The sequence below is a fragment of the Gymnoscopelus microlampas genome, assembly GCF_963454915.1.
Source record: "Gymnoscopelus microlampas genome assembly, chromosome: 5".
NCBI lineage: Eukaryota > Metazoa > Chordata > Actinopteri > Myctophiformes > Myctophidae > Gymnoscopelus > Gymnoscopelus microlampas.
This window is the reverse complement of record NC_139942.1, coordinates 38,583,451-38,601,984: the sequence shown is the minus strand read 5'-3', so window position 1 is coordinate 38,601,984 and position 18,534 is coordinate 38,583,451. Positions and strand designations below refer to the sequence as shown.

Here is an 18,534-nt window from a genome sequence, read left to right as displayed (position 1 = left end):
GACAGACAGACAGACAGACAGACAGACAGACAGACAGAGAGAGAGAGAGAGAGAGAATATTGCATGCTCATTGACACGAAACACTGTGAAATGAAGTAATGCTGTAGTAGCTCCTTGTGTAACGAAAGTGTAACGGAGGCATAAATAAACCCAATACATTTATTCACATTACATTCAGCATTGCTGTCTCAATCCTCACATCTGTCTTTCAGGTTGGGCATTCAGATGTTTTGCGAGTTCATTGTGACATCTAGTGGTGAAAGGTTGTAACGACGCCCCTGCACCTCTATAGCAAATTTGACACATTGGTTTATTTTGGGTTAAAGGGCAAGACCACTTTGGTAGAGGTTTGGGTTGTGTATTTACCTTGCCATGACGTAACTCCAAAGGTGGACAAGAAATCAAAAATAATTGCTCCATTGATTAGAAATTGATCATTCTAAATATGCTCCTCATTGACTTACATTGTACGGTAAAACAGCTCTCAAAGTCACTCTTTTAGCGTGTAAACGAACACGAACAAAGCTGATTCAGACAATATAGATTATAGAACATCAGCAAACCCAGTACTGTTTTTTTTTAAATAAAAATGTTAACTTCCTGCTGATTTTACTATTTGAAGATCCGGATCCGGATCTACAAATCCAGTCCAGGTTTCCTTCTTAATAAAAATAGCAAAATCAACAGGAAGTTAACATTTTTATAAAAAAAAAAAAACAGTACTGGGTTTGGTGATGTTCTATATCGTCTGAATCAACTTTGTTTGTGTTTGTTTATGTGCTAAAAAAGTGACTTTGAGAGCTGTTTACTGTACAATGTAAGTCAATGAGGAGCATATTTTGAATTATCAATTTCTAATCAATGGAGCGATTATTTTTGATTTCTTGTCCACCTTTGGAGTTACATCATGGCAAGGCATCATTGGTTAAATGGTTAAATTGGGTTAAACCAAGAAAATAGCAAAAGAAATATGTTCAAAGTAACATTTTGAGAAAATACATAAAAAAAGAAAAGAATCAGCAAAAATGTCTTCTCTACATCAACAGATTATGTGCACATAACATCAGTAATTGGATCCATTTTCATCCAACTTTCATTATATTACATTACATTACATTACAGTCATTTAGCAGACGCTTTTATCCAAAGCGACATACAATAAGTGCATTCAACATAGGTAGGGAACTAATCACCAGAAGTCTTAAGTGCATTTTCTGCTATAACAAGCAACCAAGAGTATACCTAGCGCTTAAGGTAAAAGTGCAATATATAAGCTACCTAATTTCTTGAGACAAATAAGTGTATTGCAATAGCCAGGAATTACATTTAGGGCAGGCAAGCTTTTTTTTTTGATTTTTCAGCCTGCGGTAAAAGATGGGCAGTGACTCTGCTGTCCTGACATCAGTGGGGAGTTCATTCCACCACTGTGGGGCCAGAACAGAAAAAAAGTCTTGACCGTGTAGATCGGCCAGAAGGACCCTTGAGCGACGAGGCAGTCAGTGGCCCCGAGGTGGCAGACCGAAGTGGTCGGGCAGGGGTGTAAGCATCGACCATAGCCCGGAGGTAAGAAGGAGCTGTTCCTTTCACTGCCCTATAGGCTAGCACCAGGGTTTTAAACTGGATGCGAGACGCTACGGGGAGCCAGTGTAGAGAACGGAGAAGGATAGTTGTGTGGGAGAACTTGGGCGGTTGAACACCAGACGAGCCGCAGCTTTCTGAACAAGCTCCAGAGGTCTGATGGCAGATGCCTTTTACTATTCTAACTTTTTTGACTATTACGTCTCCGCTGAGCACCTGTTTGCCTCGTTCTCTCGCAATAGAATGATTGAAACGATTCCCTGTGAAGTTAAACGCTGTGATAACAATTGTCAGTGACCATTGACTTCCACTGGTCAGTGGGCAGATCATGGGGCATTGCAAGTTCAGGAAGCCCTTGTACACGCTGGGTGTTGGCAGTAACATTTGGAGGCACTGACCCCAGTGATGTATGAGGGAACACACTGTGGAGTTCCTTTGAAACTCTGTCCAAAAGGTCACCTGGGTCAGCAGCACTACTCTGTCCTCCAAAAAACATATCAGGTTGTGTCACGGGACTTGGACAGGCTTGATAGTCCATGTCAACTGGTGGAAAGCTCAGGAGACGGCCACCACACACCTGAGTCTCTTCACCGTTCATGCCTGTTGTTTTCTCAGGTGGTGTGTGACTTCCACCTCTGACTGCCTCACCGAAGCTCTCGTAGCCAGACTCTGCACTCGGAGAGACATTAGAAGACACAGACGCATCGCTGTCACTTGAGCTCGAGGTCAAACGGCCATTTTCTGGTTGTGAAATACTCCCAGAATATACATCGCATGGCTGATATGAAAGATCTGTTAGCATGGGAGACGTTGGACCCAGCTGTAACTTGAGGCCCTGTTGCCTGGTAATCAGACCAACTAGTGTCTTTGGATCAGGACAGGGGTTGATTGAGATGTCCCCTTCCCGAAGCTGGCAGACGGGACCACAAGATATTTCTGGTTGCATCAGCATCTCATCGCTGCCGCAGATCAACTCATTTTGACAGCTGGGAAGGAGAATGGCGTAGGTCTTGTTGTCGTAACTCAATGAGCCAGACGTGGGGCTCAAGTCGTTATGTGCGTAGCCGATGAAGACCAAACCGCCGTCATCGTTTGGTGAAGTCATAGCACTGTCTGTCATTGATGATGGCAGGGTGAGGTTGGGGAGGGCTTGGCGCAGGGCTGCCTGGACATCAGCAATGATGTTGACATTCTCAGAGAAAGTTTTGGCATAACTCAAGGACGAATCTGTGCTGTTTCCACAGCTCTCCCCGTAGTTCCCATCACTGGTGTCCGAGATTCCAGACCTGAGTGGAATGAAATGACACATGAACCCTAGCGTCCCTGATCTAGGCATGTCATAATACAGTAGGTGAACATTCGGCCAAAATAGCCAATCTACAAGCCCACAACAAGCAAACATAGCCAAGCTTTACGATGGCTTGTGAGCCTGTAGATCGGCTATTTTCGCTATTTGGCATATAACGAGTTATAGGTTTAAGTGGTTAATCACATGTCATATAGTCACACTGATACAATTAATCCTTATTAACCACTTGAACCCCAGCATCCATATTCTGTGGGGAACATTAGCCAAAAATAGCCTATCTACTGTACAAGCTCACTTGGAGAAGAGGGGAAAAAAGCGGTCCAAGTACAGAGCCAACTCATGTCCAGTCCAGTCAATTCATTTAGAGCAGTGGTAGGCAACAGGCGGCCCGTGGGGCAGAACTGGCCCGCCAGCGATAATATGTGGCCTGACAAATTATTTTGAAAATAATTTACAATAGCTGACTGACAGTCCAGGTAGGATATGGACAGCAATAGCTTTGAATTTATGAAATCAGGTATGATGAACAAATAGTTCTATTTCCATTCTTTGAATGTTATGTTTTCACTGTCAACTTTCCTCTTGAGACTTTTGGGTGAAAAACGTTTTAAACTATCACGTTTAAAAAACAAACCAAAGCTGTGTTTCACATGCCCTAAATGATACATTGTTTCTCTCCGTTCTAAGAGACCTTGAACCATGAAAGAGCTCTTGTTCGAAAAGGAGTATGACTCTCTCTGTCTCCAGATAAAATGTTCTTTTGAAACTTTTTGATGAACTAAATATCCTCCAAGTGACATTCAAGGATGACGCCTGCACAAAAAGGATTACATAATTATTTCTGTGTGCACCGCGTGCTTTTCTATTGTTATACCACATCTTTATGTAGTAACTTTTATAACAATGTATATTATTGTGGCTGCCATAATAGGTTGTAATTTGTTATATTTTTGATTCTCTATTGTAAATAATTTATTGCCCTGAACTTGGGTTTCCCATGTGTTTGTTGTACTGGAAGGTCTAATTGTGTTGATCGAGCCGGAATGCTTTATAAGGTGTGGTTTCATGGAGACCCACAAGTGTGTTACACTATACACTTCCGCTCACTAAGTTTGTTTGTTTGAGCGTGTGCAGGACGGAACAAGGTACTTGTGTTTGCTTTCTAAATGTGAATATTTACGTTACTATGTGTTTTCTTTATGTTGATTGATGTATTTTGTTCCAGTTGTGCGTTCCTGTTGTCGGCCATGGATTCCCACTCATTCCCTTTGGTTTATGTGCAGTCAGCGAGGTGTGTTTGTGTTTCAGTTATGCTTTCATTACATTCATGTTGTTTATGCTTTAATGTTCCATTATTTATGTACGTGTATATGCTTTATTTATACAGGTTTACGTTGGATTGTTTGCCAGTAAGAGTGCAATAAATCTACCAGTGAGAGAACAAGCTGTGTCGTTCTTGGGACCACAGGCAGTGATAATTATTGTATATAAGGTTGTTTGTTGCAAGTTCCAGGTCCTAAATTAGCCATTGATTGTGTTCTGGCCCACCATCTAATGTCTTTGAAAATTAGAAAATGTTTGGCCTGAGGCCGACCCCTGGTTTAGAGGGTTTAAGTGGTTAAGTCACATAACTTGCTGTCTTTCTGATACACCTTTTAAACCGTACTAACCAGTGTTTGCCTTCATCTGGATCCTTTCCCGGGGAGTCAATATAGACAGAGGACAAGATGGCTTGCGGAGGCTTTAGTAACTGTATTAAGGTGGAGCATAAAAACAAATATTCATTAAAAAAATGTCATCATTATTTACATTATTGTAAATTATTATTCAAAGTACTTCACATCATACAATCATATCATGGGTTTTAGTTGGTTTTCTAGAATCCAAGAGTCATGAACAATAAGTTCACACAGAACAATATAATATGTTAATATACTGTAATGAGTAGTCTTAACATCATACTTTATAGCTCTTCTGAATGCAGAAAGTAGTGTGTTTGATAATGAAGTACTGACAAACAGGCATTGCTCCCTAGGAGGCCACAAAATTAGTGTTACTTGACTAAGCTTCAGAACTCACTCTTTTTTTTAAACGAAATTGAACTATTTTCTTATTAACCCATTAAGACCTGAGGCCGATTCAACAAAGGTCTTCTAAATCAGTAGTTCTCAAACGTTCGCAGCACAGCTGTGAACTTGTATATCTGCTATTTCTGAGAACTACTGTTCTAAACCACTGTTCTGAATCCTAAGAGTTTTCTGAAAAACGTATGTTGCTATATAGCTAAAATAAAAAATGACACGGATGGTTTCCCTGGTTTTAAGGCGTATAATTTGTAACGCTTAGCATGTAGGCCTATTTTATTCTTATTGTGAGTTTGCTCATTGTGTAGGCCTCATAGATGTATTTTCTTGCTGAATTTCTTTTATAAATTAGCTCTAATCTAGACGGCACACATAAAGACTCACCTTGTGCTCTGCTGGACCCATGGTCAACAATTTGGACTGACATTTGGGAATGTTGTCCCAATACATTTCTTTGAGCCTGCAATCAGTGGAGCAATAAATCCATCACAAGACAGAAATTGCACAAATTAAATTACAGAAATAATCACAGGAGCAAAATGGAACATCCATCTTTCCACCATCTCATTAATCTCATCTAATCACCAGTAGCTGAAGCAACTTGTGAAGGTTAGCAATACGCTGGCCCAGCTTAGGCCTATCACAATTATTAGATAATCACCTAATCGCAATTATTTGAATTATTTTTGCATAATCATCATAATGGTGAACAATGTTCATACATTTTCAAACAACGGAAATAGACGATCTACAAGCTCACAACGATCTTCAAGCTCACAGCGCATTGTGAGCGTGTAGATTGGATATTTCCGCTATCTAAAAAGAAAGTATAAAATTATGAAATGTCATATGAAATGTCATTTCAGTAATTTGTCATATCTGTCGTGTGCAATTTTTGTTTACAAAGCCTAAAAGGCAAACAGAAGTGTAATTTGTATTCATATGTTCCACTGTCAAAAACACAATTAAATTCTTAATCACAATTGTTTGTATGACATTAATCGTCAAGTAAAATGGCATGATCTTGACAGCCCTAGCCCAGGTTAGCAGCACTAAAACATCACACATGCACGCACACACGCACGCACACACACATACACACACACACACACACACACACACACACACACACACACACACACACACACACACACACACACACACACACACACACACACACACACACACACACACACACACACACACACACACACACACACACACACACACACACACATTAGGGTAACACACCTATAAGTGCTAACAGTGTTAACAGTGACAGTATGTGAATTATGTCTGTCTGTCTACCAACTATAAAACAATCAATATTGACAGAATGACTTACCTAGCATAACAGAACAAAACAATGCTGATCACAATAACCACAACAACGCAAAGGCTGACAATGAGCACACCCAGGAGGTTGCGAAACGAAGGAGCTGTGAAATACAGAAGAACACAATGTCAAAATCATGACCAACCTCTCTGCTTTATTTGAAAACAGGCTACTATAGACAATGACAGGAAATGGCTTAACAAGCCACCAGATTCAGCTCATTGTACAACTACGGTATGTTCCCACATCCTGGTCATGATGGGTCAAAACGCAATGTTCTTCATCTACAAAGTCAGTTATATTATACTCTGGTGCGGTGTACAAAACTATTTCCTGTGTTGTCTCAAACTTTACTAATGGATGGCGGGAGAATTGTTCAAGCTATTTTACGTAAGTGGGGTGACGTTCAGAATTAAAGAAGTGTGCAGAGTTGACCAATTATAAATGCACTAATACATTTTAGGGAGCGACAGTGGCTCAGGATGTACTGTAGCGCGGCATCCTCCTGGTTGTCACTGCATGTCCATGTGTCCTTGGGCAAGATGCTTCTAATGAGCCATGCAATGACTCTGCCATTGATGTGTGTGAATGTGTGTTTGAAAGGGTATATGTGAGGCATACACTGTAAAGCACCTTGAATGGTCCAGATGCTTAGTAACTTCAAGATTCGTCGAGCTCAGCCACAAAGGAGCTGTAGCCTTTGAACTTTGTCGGGTACAAGAGGCCACGCAATACTGACATCAAAACACAACCACACTCAAGTGCGTTTGTGTCTGACTGCTACTGCTGCTGCTGCATATCAAATGCTTAAAGACTTATACTTGTGAGGGCGGTTGTGTTTTGATGCCAGATGCATATATTCCATTTACCACTGAAACAGACTGCTAGGGGTGCAACAGTTAGTCAAGCAAATTTATATATTTTTTTATTTTACCTCGTATGACAAAGTATAAAATAGGGCTTAAGTGGTTAATAAAAAGAATCAATTTAGTCAATTATAAAATATAAAATCGTTTTTTTTTACTGCGATTCGTTGATATATAAGCATTCAAAAATACATAAAAAGATGCTTCTCATTCTCGATGATGGGATTAATAGAAAAAGCAATTGATAGACTAATCACTACATAAATAATGAATAGCTGCAGGCCTACAGACTGCAGTGACAGGTACTTACGAGTTGTGAAGCTCCACTCATCACTGCTGTCACTGTACCCTCTGCCCCAGTACAGGTAGCTCTTGACTCTGACAACATATTCTGTATTTGGCTCCAGGAGTTCTCCAAGAATTTCCATAGATGTTGAACTGTTGACCATCACATTTGTAGAGATCTAATACAAACAAATGGTAGTATTGCAAGATTAGTTTTTCTCTGTATCCAAAATCAAGAAAGCAGGTCTCTTAGTGATCACTGTTACTAAATATTACAAATATCACAAATTCATATTACTGTATATTAAACAATCAGTAGGCACTAGGCAGGCTATGAGTTAATGCATTGATTCCCAACCTTTTCTGGATCAGGGCCCACCTATCTGACCACTTAACAAGTGGTCACATGGGTGGGCCGTGTGCATTTTCAGAGCATGTTTATTTGAACCCATTAAGACCTGAGGCGATTCTTTAAAAAAAATCTAAATCCTAAGAGTTTTTGGAAAAAAATCAAAACATTTTTTTTCAAAAATAGCACATCTACAAGCTCATAGCGCTATGAGCTTGTATATCTGCTATTTTTGAATAGCCAAAGAAATCTAAAGTGACACGGATGCCAGGTCTTAATCAATCAAACGATTGTGTTCCGGCTTGGATCAATGGAACTAACATAGTACTAGTATACTTTAAGTTGCTATTTATCTTTATCACAATGAAACTATATCTTTAAAATTTTAGTGTTTTGCCAATTATTTGCAATGTCCTCACGGCCCACCACCTGTGGTCCCTGGCCCACAGGTTGGGAGTCGCTGAGTTAGTGGAAGTCTGGAAGGTTGTGTGATGTTGACTATACCTTGCTTCCTTTCTTGCGATAGATCACCAAAGCAATTAAATCTGCTTCGATGGAGGCGGACCAGTCTTTGTAGTTTTTATCCCATGTGATCTCAATATTCCCAATCTCTGTTTTTTTCACTGAGGTGATAGTTGGGGGTTTGGGCTTTACTGTGGAGAATGGAAACAAGTACAAGATAAGTGTAAACTGAAATAAAGATGTTTATTTTCTCTCTTTTAGTTGAAAATGTAATCTGAAACATAATTCACCTGTGAAGATTCTTACATATTTGGTAGTATAGTATATGTATGTATTGTATATTAACTTAATAAGTCAAGTCTCTCAAAATGAGAAGCCAATACTTTACCACTTTCAACCTGGCGTTCCTATTTTGGGCATGTCATTAACGCGTGGCATCGGGACACTTTGTGAGCTTGTAGATAGTCTGTTTAAGCAGGCTTATAACTTAAAGGAATGTGTATGTGATAGTCTTTTGTTAAAGTGCGGACTAGCTGACACCAACTCGGGACATATTTGTTCAAATAGGGGTTAAACAGCTCTATATTCCTATAGCAATCATTGCTATATAGAGTGTTTGTTGAGTAACAGGGGTCTCCCCATCTCTCCCGTTCTTTAGTAAACAGAAAATACAAGTCGGGAATCGGCTCTGTAGTCGGGGGCAGATTTGACCAGGAAAAACATGACATAACACGTTCACATCTGCTACTGAGTCAGTCAAACGAAGTTATGGGGAAATTAACTGGAACAGATGACGAACGAAACAGGTACGAAACAGGTATATTCTGACATGTGGATACAGAGAGCCTATTATGCAATCAGTAGAGAGAACTCATATTCAACAAGTTCAACACATGAAATGGGAAGTGACGAAACAAAAACGAAAATGGCAGACAAAATAGGAACTGGAACACTATACTAAATTACTGTTAAAGTTACAGGCAGACATTTACCTTGGATTAATGGTGGCCTTAAGCAACTTTTTAAACGGAGAGCTATGGCCTGGTTAAGGCTCTTTACTTAGCTTCCATCACCCTGCTCTTGCTTCTAATAATTCTTGTGGATTGTACTTAACATAATTATGAAAATTAATTCTCCAATGTGCATCTTAGTATTTGTGTGGAAGTGGATAGTACTGAGAGCTTTTGTATGCGTTTGTATGGATGTTTGTGTTGTATTGCCTATTGTATTTTCTGTACATTTGTGTTCAGGACCCCCTTGAAAACGAGATGATTCATCTCAAGTGGTTTTTCCTTCCAATAAAGGTATTTTAAAATTTAAGTTGATAAATGATCTTTGAGGAGTTATCTCTTCTGACTGGATAAAATTGGCATCCCACCCTTAAAATGTATTGTCTGTTTACTAAAGAGTTGGAGAGATGGGGAGACCACTATTACTGAACAAACATTCTATACTAGCAATGACTATTAGAATATAGAGCTTTAACTTTTAACAAAGTGTTAATTTATGTATTATAAGAAAAGCATATCACTTACACCCTTTAAAGGCTTTAAAGTGCTCCATAACAATGAATTGAAATTAAAGTGAGCAATGCTTATTTGCTCTGTACATGCAAATTAACCTCTTGTTCATTGTTTGCATTATACATTGCATTATACAAACTATGAACAAGAACATGTCCCCTATACTCTGCGTCCCTCCTCTGTCAGTTGGGACTACTTGACAACACTGCTTCCACAGTTCTCTTATCATTGCGAGTTTATCTTTATGTAAATGTAGGGAGGGTTTTTACATAGACTGTGAAGTGTGACTCACAGGTCTGGTTGATGTCCACGACTATGAAGTCCAGCTGTTGGCCACCTCTCAGGAGTGTTGCATTGTGCTCGTTAAAAAGAACGAGGACCATTTTAAAAGAGCATTTGCACTCAGAAACTGGACCCTCTTCAAACTGGAAATTGCAAGACTTTCCGCTGTGGGTGACACAAGCAGATTAGCAGCGTTCAACAATAATAACATGCTCATTTCATTTCATTTCATTTCATTTTATTTTGTTTCGCATATGATAGTGTATTACAGTTCACACAATTCATAATTTCAATAGTTCATTCACATACACCCATAAGCGAAAAGGAGCAGGAAGAAGAATACATTCTTATTAATACCTGCCCCCTATCCCATTAAAAATATATATATATATATCCTTGATGATCGGCGCATACCACCAGTACCTGTGCACTAACATGCACGGTTAAACATAACCAAAACAAAAAAACAAAAAAACAAAAAACAAGCAAAAACGAGCAACAAAACAAGCAACAAATGAACAAACATATATAGTAAACAAACAACAATAACAAAAGATTACTCCAAAGTCAAATCCTTTCATATTCATCTTCTTCATATTGTCGAATACATTTTTTTTTATACAATTTTTTAAATTGATAAATATTTGTACAACATTTTAAGTCAGTGTGGAGCGAATTCCACATTCGAATTCCTACAACTGACGGACACATTTGCCTTTGAGCGAGGGTGGGATGGCTCGGGGTAGAGGACAGAGTACAGCAACTTGCAATGGGCCTTGGGCCTGGTCTATAAGATACACTACACCACAAAGGCACCCATGTAGCCTACCTGTCAAACTTAAAAAAAGAGCTCCACAAATCATGTTCAACCCTGATTCAGCTCAAACAAGGGGTTAAATCCGTTCTACTGCTATGCTACCAAAACTATGGAATGCCCTATAGTCATAAAACAGTGTGAATCCTTGCTCTCCTTCAAAACCGCCCTAAAATAGCACTTACAGGTGGCTGCAATTCGGAACTTTCCCCTGTAAAAAGTCCAAGCTTGTGTCCAGAAATGCCCCCAATGCACACCCCAAATGTTTACTGCACATATTTTTCTTTTTAAACTACTTGTTGATATGATGTTTTTGCATGTATACTTATTGTTTGTCTTTAAATGTTTCGATGAATTGAATACACAGGACCCCAATGGAAACAAGCCATAGCGCTTTCTTGGGTTTTAATCCTTTTAGCACACTCTTGTATGAAACTCAAACTGTACCTCCATGCTGTTTTTGCAAACTGAAAGTATTCAATCAATCAATCATGATTGATTGATTGATTGCAATCAAACTCTTGAAAGCAATTATTCAAATAGACTGTCTCTTTCTGTTTGTAGCAATTAAAATATGTTGATACTCACTGTGTGTCGATTATGTCCAGAATGTATTCTGAACAGTTTGGGTGGTCACTGGAAGGTCTAAACTGACAAAACATCGTGTAGTAGTCGTTGTAACAGAGAAAATCTCGTCCCGTTTCACTTTCAGCTCCTAAAGGAAACGAACATCAGTCAGAAAGGAAAACCATCATAAACTGACAGCCTAATAGATTATTCATTAACAGTCTCAGTGACCTAATGACCACTGCTTACATATTTATAGCATGACAGTATAACGACGTAAGTAATCATGTGACATAGCTATGTTTGACACAATGCTGTGCCCCCTCCAACTGTACATACTTTCCCTATTTTCTTAAACTGTTTTTATTATATTTGAACACTTGCTTTGGCAATGTAAACGTATGTTTTCTCATGCCAATAAAGCTCCTTTGAATTGAATTGAATTGCTTACCAGAAATAGACATCATGATCCCAAGTTGAATGAACATAAAATGAAGGATACAGGTCATCCCTCCACGAAGACAGAACATGTCTGAAACTTTATTATGGATTCAACGACGCGAGAGAGCTAAAAAAAAACGAATAGGCTATATTATTTACAGCGTCAATATACTGTAATAATATCATGAATAGCCTATATCGTGCTATTGCTGCTGTGTTGAAATCCTTCTGAATCCAATCCACAGCAGATCCACAAACTCCGTGAAAGTTACGGGAAATGATGCTGTGTAATATGCATGGCACTGCGTGCGCGCGCGCGTGTGTGTGCGTGTGTGCGTGTGTGTGTGTGTGTGTGTGTGTGTGTGTGTGTGTGTGTGTGTGTGTGTGTGTGTGTGTGTGTGTGTGTGTGAGAGAGTGTGTGTACGTGTGTGTGCGCGCGTGTTTGTTAGATAGAGAGAAACTCGTGCCCAAAGCGTTGGAAGTCCGTCCCACTTCCTCATAGCAGGGTGCGGCGTATAGCTACTGTAATAGCGAAAGCAAGACGTTGACCGTGAGCAAACTTGCACAAATTGTAAAAAAAAAAAAAAAAACACACACAAACAACAAACAAACAAAACACAACAAAATATTTTGGCCAAACTTTAGAGCAGCAATATTAAAGGCAGGATAGTTGACATTCCTCCACGATCAATAACGATCAACACCTGAGAATAATGTAATAGAAAAAAAGTAATAGGGTTACTAGCCTACTTAAAGTCATACTGTATATAATTTTTTAAAGGTATTTTGGCGACACTTCTGGTAAGCTGGTCATTATAGCGACTGTGATTCCCATGTAGGGAGATAGAGGGCACTAGCGACTAACACCAGTATTTAGAGAAATGTGGAATTGTTATTGTGGAAAAACTAGGAGATGTATATGGGTCTCGGATTGCTGTGGATAGCATTTTGACAATATGGGATCTTTAATCGAAAATGTGTTTCCACCTGGAATTATCTGTGAAATAATTGTCGCTTTACTTTGTTCTATTCTGTATGCATTGTTCAAGCTGTTTGACATCGACCCATTGGAGCGTCCTAGATGAGACAAAAATGTGCACTCCTCTTTAATGTCAAGTGGTAGCTATACATTGTCATTTCAGCACCATGGACAGCTCGGCTCCCGGGCCCATTGTAATTGGGCACCATGACCGGCCTACTCGGGAATGATGCAATTTGTGAATGCATGCCCCCAGGGGCATGCTTTGCTGAAGGCAAGGTTCGGCTGCCGCCTGGGGCACTACACAGGCAGGGGGCACCATGAGATTTTTTAAATTCTTTTTTGTTGTTGATATATTTAAATAGAAATAAACAGCTTTCCAATCCATTTGAGGCCCCTAAAAAAATCCAACATGGGGCCCCAAACAGTCACGGGGCACCATGAGATATTTATTTATTTAAAATATTTTTTAGAGGCAAATGCTGTACTTTTCCTCCACAGTAATTATCTAACAGCTAGTTACTGTACTTTGTGGATTTGGATTGTTAATACATTATCTAATAAATTATGATGTAGTATTATAGGTCAAGCTATTATCTAATAAATTATAATGTAGTATTATAGGTCAAGCTACCCAGCAGTAATTAAAATCAGTTGCATGCTGTCCAAACAATTTAATCATAATGATTGTGAAATGAGCCATTGTGAAATTATGAGTAGCCTCATATTTGGCTGGGCATATCATACATTTTCTGGTGACTGAATAGCTGTTAAGACAATACATCAAATAAATAAATAAATATGCTGGAGTCAAGTGTCAACTGAATAATGTTTGTAATATCCATGTCTTGTTGATGAATTGAGTAGGCCTACAATGGACCACAATGGAAATAAGCCCCCTGGGGCTTTTTGTGTTAACCTTTTAGCATAGCTTTTTTTGACTGTAGGCCTACTACCAGTTGTTAACAAACAAACGTGTTAAAAAAGTATTAAATCAATAAATCAATCAATCAATCAAATGCATTTAAAACTAAAGAGAAATGCAATTATTATTATATTGCAATGTTACAGTAGTCCTATGAAACACGAAACATAATGTTAAAATTAAAAAAATAAATGCAGTGTCAACTGTCAACTGGAATGATAGTCTATTTCCCCCCAAGGCTTCCATCAATCAACAGTGAAGTCAAGCTTTAACGTTTCTATGCACTTTAGGTAGTAGGCCAGTTAGTACAAGGTCAGTGAAGGTCAGTCAGTGGAGAACTAATACTCCATCGTACGAGGGTGTCGCTGGTGAAAAAAAGAACAGCTCTACAAGCTAGAGCTGTTCTCGGCAAACGCTTTCCGCAGTACCATTATTTATAACTGCTCGAAGCCCATATCCTGCCTGAAGCCCGCCTACTGTATCCTGTAATTTCAACCCACACATGCATGCACTTGCAATGACAGCTTCCGTATCTACTCTAAACAGGATATGCAATCTGCAAAGCAATGTAGTCCCAGTCACGTCGTTGTAGTATACAGCCCACATTCAGTGTTGCCATGTCTGCTTATTATAAGCAACTCTGGGCTTGTATTTCTGTGAAGTTTCTTCGTTTTTTTTGGGCTTCTTTTTAATGTGTTGTTTTCTTATTTGGGCTCGTTTCCTAATGTTGTTTAAACCAGTGGTTCTCAAACATTTTCATTTCGAGGACCCCAACTTAATATGTATTTGTTCACTGACCCCCTTCTGAAAATATTTTATGACAAGTCATGTTTTTAATCCAAATTGGTCAATTTTTTTCAAGCATTCTGTTTTTAAATAGCAGATCTACAAGCTCACAATGCGTCGTGATGAGAAGCGTTGTGAGCTTGTAGATCGGCTATTTTCAAATACTCGATGGTGTCGTGTGAAGTGAAGTCACTGTTCATATTTCTTTTGGGCTGTTTTCATAGACCCGGTTACTTATTTCTTTCACAAAATCTGGCAACACAGCCGACATTGTCCACGCCCTCACGTAAGCAGGCGGTCAGTTGAGGACAGTGGAAAGTCGATTACTTTCGTTTAGCATTGTTCACTAAAACAGGTAAGTCTCATATTTGAAATAAAATATATGTTGCTTGCATTTCTCTGCAAATGTACCACATGTAGGCTTTGATGTGGCAATTTACTGGTATTCTACTAATTCTAGACTGACACGGGCCAAGCTTTTTGGTGCATTGTTTGTCTTCTAACGATTTGTAGTTTTGCTACTGTGTAAAAGTAATAGGCTACGTTTAAATGTGTGATCGTAACCATGCAATTTTTTATTTCACACAAGAAAAAGAGGACATTTCAAAAAAAAATATATAATATTGACTATATAATATTGACTATATAATATAGATAGTATTATTTTAAATATTTAAAAAAATAAAATAATAACGTTTATTTTTTCATAGGATACAGGATAGGGTAGGTGGGCACTATGGACATCATGGGCACCTCGATGTAAAATTGGCTATTTTGTCCAAAATGTTAAAGAATAAAATATTTGAAAAATGGTTTAAGTAATGTAAAGTATACATGATGGGAACATGCACGGTACATCATTATCAGACTTAATGTTATCCTTCAACTTCTTGTTTCTGCCCCAAAATGACTGGATATACAGGTTTTGTAGCAATTTGTAGCACTTGTAGAAATATTAGACCTTTAATTGTCGAATGTTTAAGCATGTTCTAATCATGTATACTTTACTTTACTTAAAAACATTTTCCAAATATATAGCCTTTTTTTATTTTACAACTACAGTTGTGCCATGTTCTTGTTCCAGGTGTGTCAGAATGGTGGTGCTCTCCAAGGAGTATGGATTTGTGGTGATAACAGGCGTAGCCAGTATGGTCATGGTTGGACACTTGGCAATGAAAGTGGGAAAGGCCCGGAAGAAGTACAAAGTCAATGTGAGTCAAGTCAAGTGATTTGGGGTTGGACTTGGACGATAAAGAATGGAATGAATTAGTCATCATCAACTCTTCTTTCTCGGGCCTTGTAACACAAACAATTTATATAAGCTCTTAAAGCTCACCAACACTCACAAGCTAAAGCTTTGGTTTATGCTGAGTCACGTTTCATCATTAAAATATTCCCTTTTATAAAGACAATGCAACTGTCCTAAACCTCACATGATGTAGGATATAGTAACTTGGTCCTAAATGGTCTGCTTACTAAGCCCGTAGATGTTTTTTTTTGTTGCAAAAAATAGCTAATCTACATAATTTCAATTTAAAAAAAGGAGAAAAAGTTGTCAAACAACTTTTGGGGGCTGTGGTTTTCCTTTTTGTTTGAATAGAAGAAAAAACAGCCACCCATAACATTTAATATGGTAAACTAATCTACAGCCTTTTGTCGTTATTGTCCTTTGTGTGACAGCTGCCTCAGATGTACAGCGATGACCCAGACACAGGAAACATCTTTAACTGCATCCAGCGGTCTCACCAAAATACGTAAGTAACTGAAACAGTTCTTGTTGACCAAAGTGCTGTACAGACAGGAGGTATAGGTAAAATATCCTAAATATCGGCAAAATTGCCGATATACAAGCTCACTACGCATTGTGAGTTTTACAATTGACAATTTACAATTTAGGCATTTACTGTAAGTCGCTTACAGAGTGATTTACAGTAAGCAAGGAAAACACAAGGTTATAACTTATACATGAAATGCATAGAATAATAATCTAGGATCATAGGTAAACCAAGAACCTATTATCAGTCTAACCAGTCAGTTTAATATAAAAAACAAACACCAATAATCTGTACGTTGAAACTATACACACTATAGGATGCCAGGTCTACAAATGACCTGGCATCTGTCTACATATCATGCATCTAAATTACATTTTAGCCTTTGCATTAGCCTGCAAGGTCGTCAAGGCTAGGACAAGTGCTACGGCAAATGCTACGGTCTAAGGTGGAGTCTGAAGAGGCAAGTCTTCAGATTACGGCATTAAACAATGTTAGCACTGTACTTCACATTGATGTTATATGTGGAAGTTAGCTCAAAAGTTAGTTAAAGTTACAGGATAATACATTCTGTATGACGAAGTTTGAGAACATATAGGCTGACAGTGGACGAAAACAAGTTATTATTTTGTGCAACATGCAAAATATTCACCGGAACGGAATGCCGTTCCACAGTCTTGGGGCTGCGCCAGCAAAGGTGCGGTCAGATTCACTTAGATATGTATTGTATGCTACTGCTGTCAGACAAGTTCAAAGTTCATCTGCTGTTATCTTCTCTTGATAGTCTGGAGATATACCCTGCCTTCCTTTTCTGCCTAGCTGTGGGCGGCCTGCATTGTCCTGTGAGTTCAGTCCTTGTATTTCATTTCATGTCAAAAACTTGTAAATTGAAAAATATGTCAGTGACATTAGAAAGTGTTTTCTTTTGACATGCTATTGTGGCATTTGTGTGTGTGTTTGTAACAGCGTCTTGCTAGTGGACTCGGGGTTGTGTGGATTGTATCAAGGGAGGTCTATGCACATGGATATTCCACAGGAGGTAATACATTTTATTTTTGGCCGTGGTGCTTCACAAAATTCACCAGGCACTACTGAGATACATTTAAAACTGTGTATGCTTTCAGAGCAAAGTCATTGAGTGACTGTAATTATTTGTGTGTAATAAGAAATGATGATGTTTTACCTGTCCCAATCAGATCCCAAGAAAAGGATGCGGGGGGCGTTTGGAAACATTGCCATGCTTGGATTGATGCTGACAACCCTCAATTTTGGCCGTCACCTGCTGGGATGGTGCCCACGTCCGTTTAGCACTAGCAAGTTTCCTGCTAGACAGCCACTACTTGTAGCACCTGTAGCACCTGGCCTGTGAGGCTCTCCTCCTTGGTGGTCGTAATATGGACACCTTATGTTATGTTGTCTCCCTCATTCTCTCTGCTGTCCATCCCTTACATCTTTTCTGGGGCAGGGTTTGGAGTGGTCTCGTTGGTAGCGACAGAATTTTGATTACCCAGAAGCTCTTTGTTGAATATCTCTCTTAATTCAACCACCTTCCAGTGGCTTGCACATGTTTCCATCATACCACTGTACCAAAATGGTACTTTTGACTATGCACAGATTTCACGATTGCAGAATCATTTTTTACCATCCCTCATACTGATTTGCAGAAAGAGAAAGACTGATCCTCCTGTCCTCCTGAAAGGTTTGTCTCCATTTCAACGTGATATGTGCACCGAGGTATGTGGGGGAAGGACCAAACAGTACCAAGTAACAGTAACAAACTATTGAGGCCCCTCAACACTCAAACGGGTGGCTTTGTTTTGTTTTGTTTTTTTGTTTTTAAAGCATATTTTTGTAAGCGTTGCTTTAAACGAAGGAAGCCTCTGCAAATAAGAGAAAGCACATAGGGTGTTGGGAAAAGAAATTCACGACCTACTCTTGTTTAGTAGAATCTTCATGTGTATGGGTGTTTTTATATGATGATATACTGCTAAGGAGAAATGTGCAACCCTCCCTCAACTATGACACATTACAGCCAAGTTACTCCACAGAATACAATGATACAGCAGAGTATTAAATTCTATTTCTTCTAAATAATCTGGGGTTGTGATTCTTTTTCTTACATATTTTTTAGTTACATAGGTGTAGGTGGAGCTGTTTGCTTAAGCAGGCAACATTT

General features: G+C 38.9%; 2 protein-coding genes across 2 annotated transcripts; one reads left to right on the top strand and one right to left on the bottom strand.

The window, feature by feature from the left end:
- Positions 1-145: 145 nt before the first annotated feature.
- Positions 146-12,233, bottom strand: LOC311046135 (uncharacterized protein). The gene is made up of 9 exons (XM_084058285.1): positions 11,907-12,233; positions 11,477-11,603; positions 10,085-10,239; positions 8,312-8,460; positions 7,484-7,637; positions 6,317-6,410; positions 5,356-5,431; positions 4,558-4,637; positions 146-2,864 (listed from the first exon to the last, which is right to left on the bottom strand). Exons 1-9 carry the CDS (start codon positions 11,983-11,985, stop codon positions 1,847-1,849), a joined length of 1,932 nt encoding a protein of 643 aa, XP_083914411.1. The 5' UTR covers positions 11,986-12,233; the 3' UTR covers positions 146-1,846.
- Positions 12,234-14,857: 2,624 nt separating this feature from the next.
- mgst3a (microsomal glutathione S-transferase 3a) lies at positions 14,858-18,452 on the top strand. The gene is made up of 6 exons (XM_084058568.1): positions 14,858-14,941; positions 15,671-15,797; positions 16,267-16,340; positions 17,143-17,200; positions 17,325-17,397; positions 17,555-18,452. Exons 2-6 carry the CDS (start codon positions 15,681-15,683, stop codon positions 17,725-17,727), a joined length of 495 nt encoding a protein of 164 aa, XP_083914694.1. The 5' UTR covers positions 14,858-14,941; positions 15,671-15,680; the 3' UTR covers positions 17,728-18,452.
- Positions 18,453-18,534: the final 82 nt, after the last annotated feature.

Excerpts from the sequence above, each read along its gene's own strand:
- LOC311046135 (XM_084058285.1), bottom strand. The coding sequence starts at position 11,985 with ATGTTCTGTCTTCGTGGAGGGATGACCTGTATCCTTCATTTTATGTTC. Across the intron at positions 5,432-6,316 it reads GTTTTGTTCTGTTATGCTAG|GCTCAAAGAAATGTATTGGG; the intron begins GTAAGTCATTCT and ends CACTGATTGCAG. Across the intron at positions 4,638-5,355 it reads TGGGTCCAGCAGAGCACAAG|TTACTAAAGCCTCCGCAAGC; the intron begins GTGAGTCTTTAT and ends ACCTTAATACAG.
- mgst3a (XM_084058568.1), top strand. The coding sequence starts at position 15,681 with ATGGTGGTGCTCTCCAAGGAGTATGGATTTGTGGTGATAACAGGCGTA. Across the intron at positions 17,201-17,324 it reads TGGGCGGCCTGCATTGTCCT|CGTCTTGCTAGTGGACTCGG; the intron begins GTGAGTTCAGTC and ends TGTTTGTAACAG. Across the intron at positions 17,398-17,554 it reads ACATGGATATTCCACAGGAG|ATCCCAAGAAAAGGATGCGG; the intron begins GTAATACATTTT and ends TGTCCCAATCAG.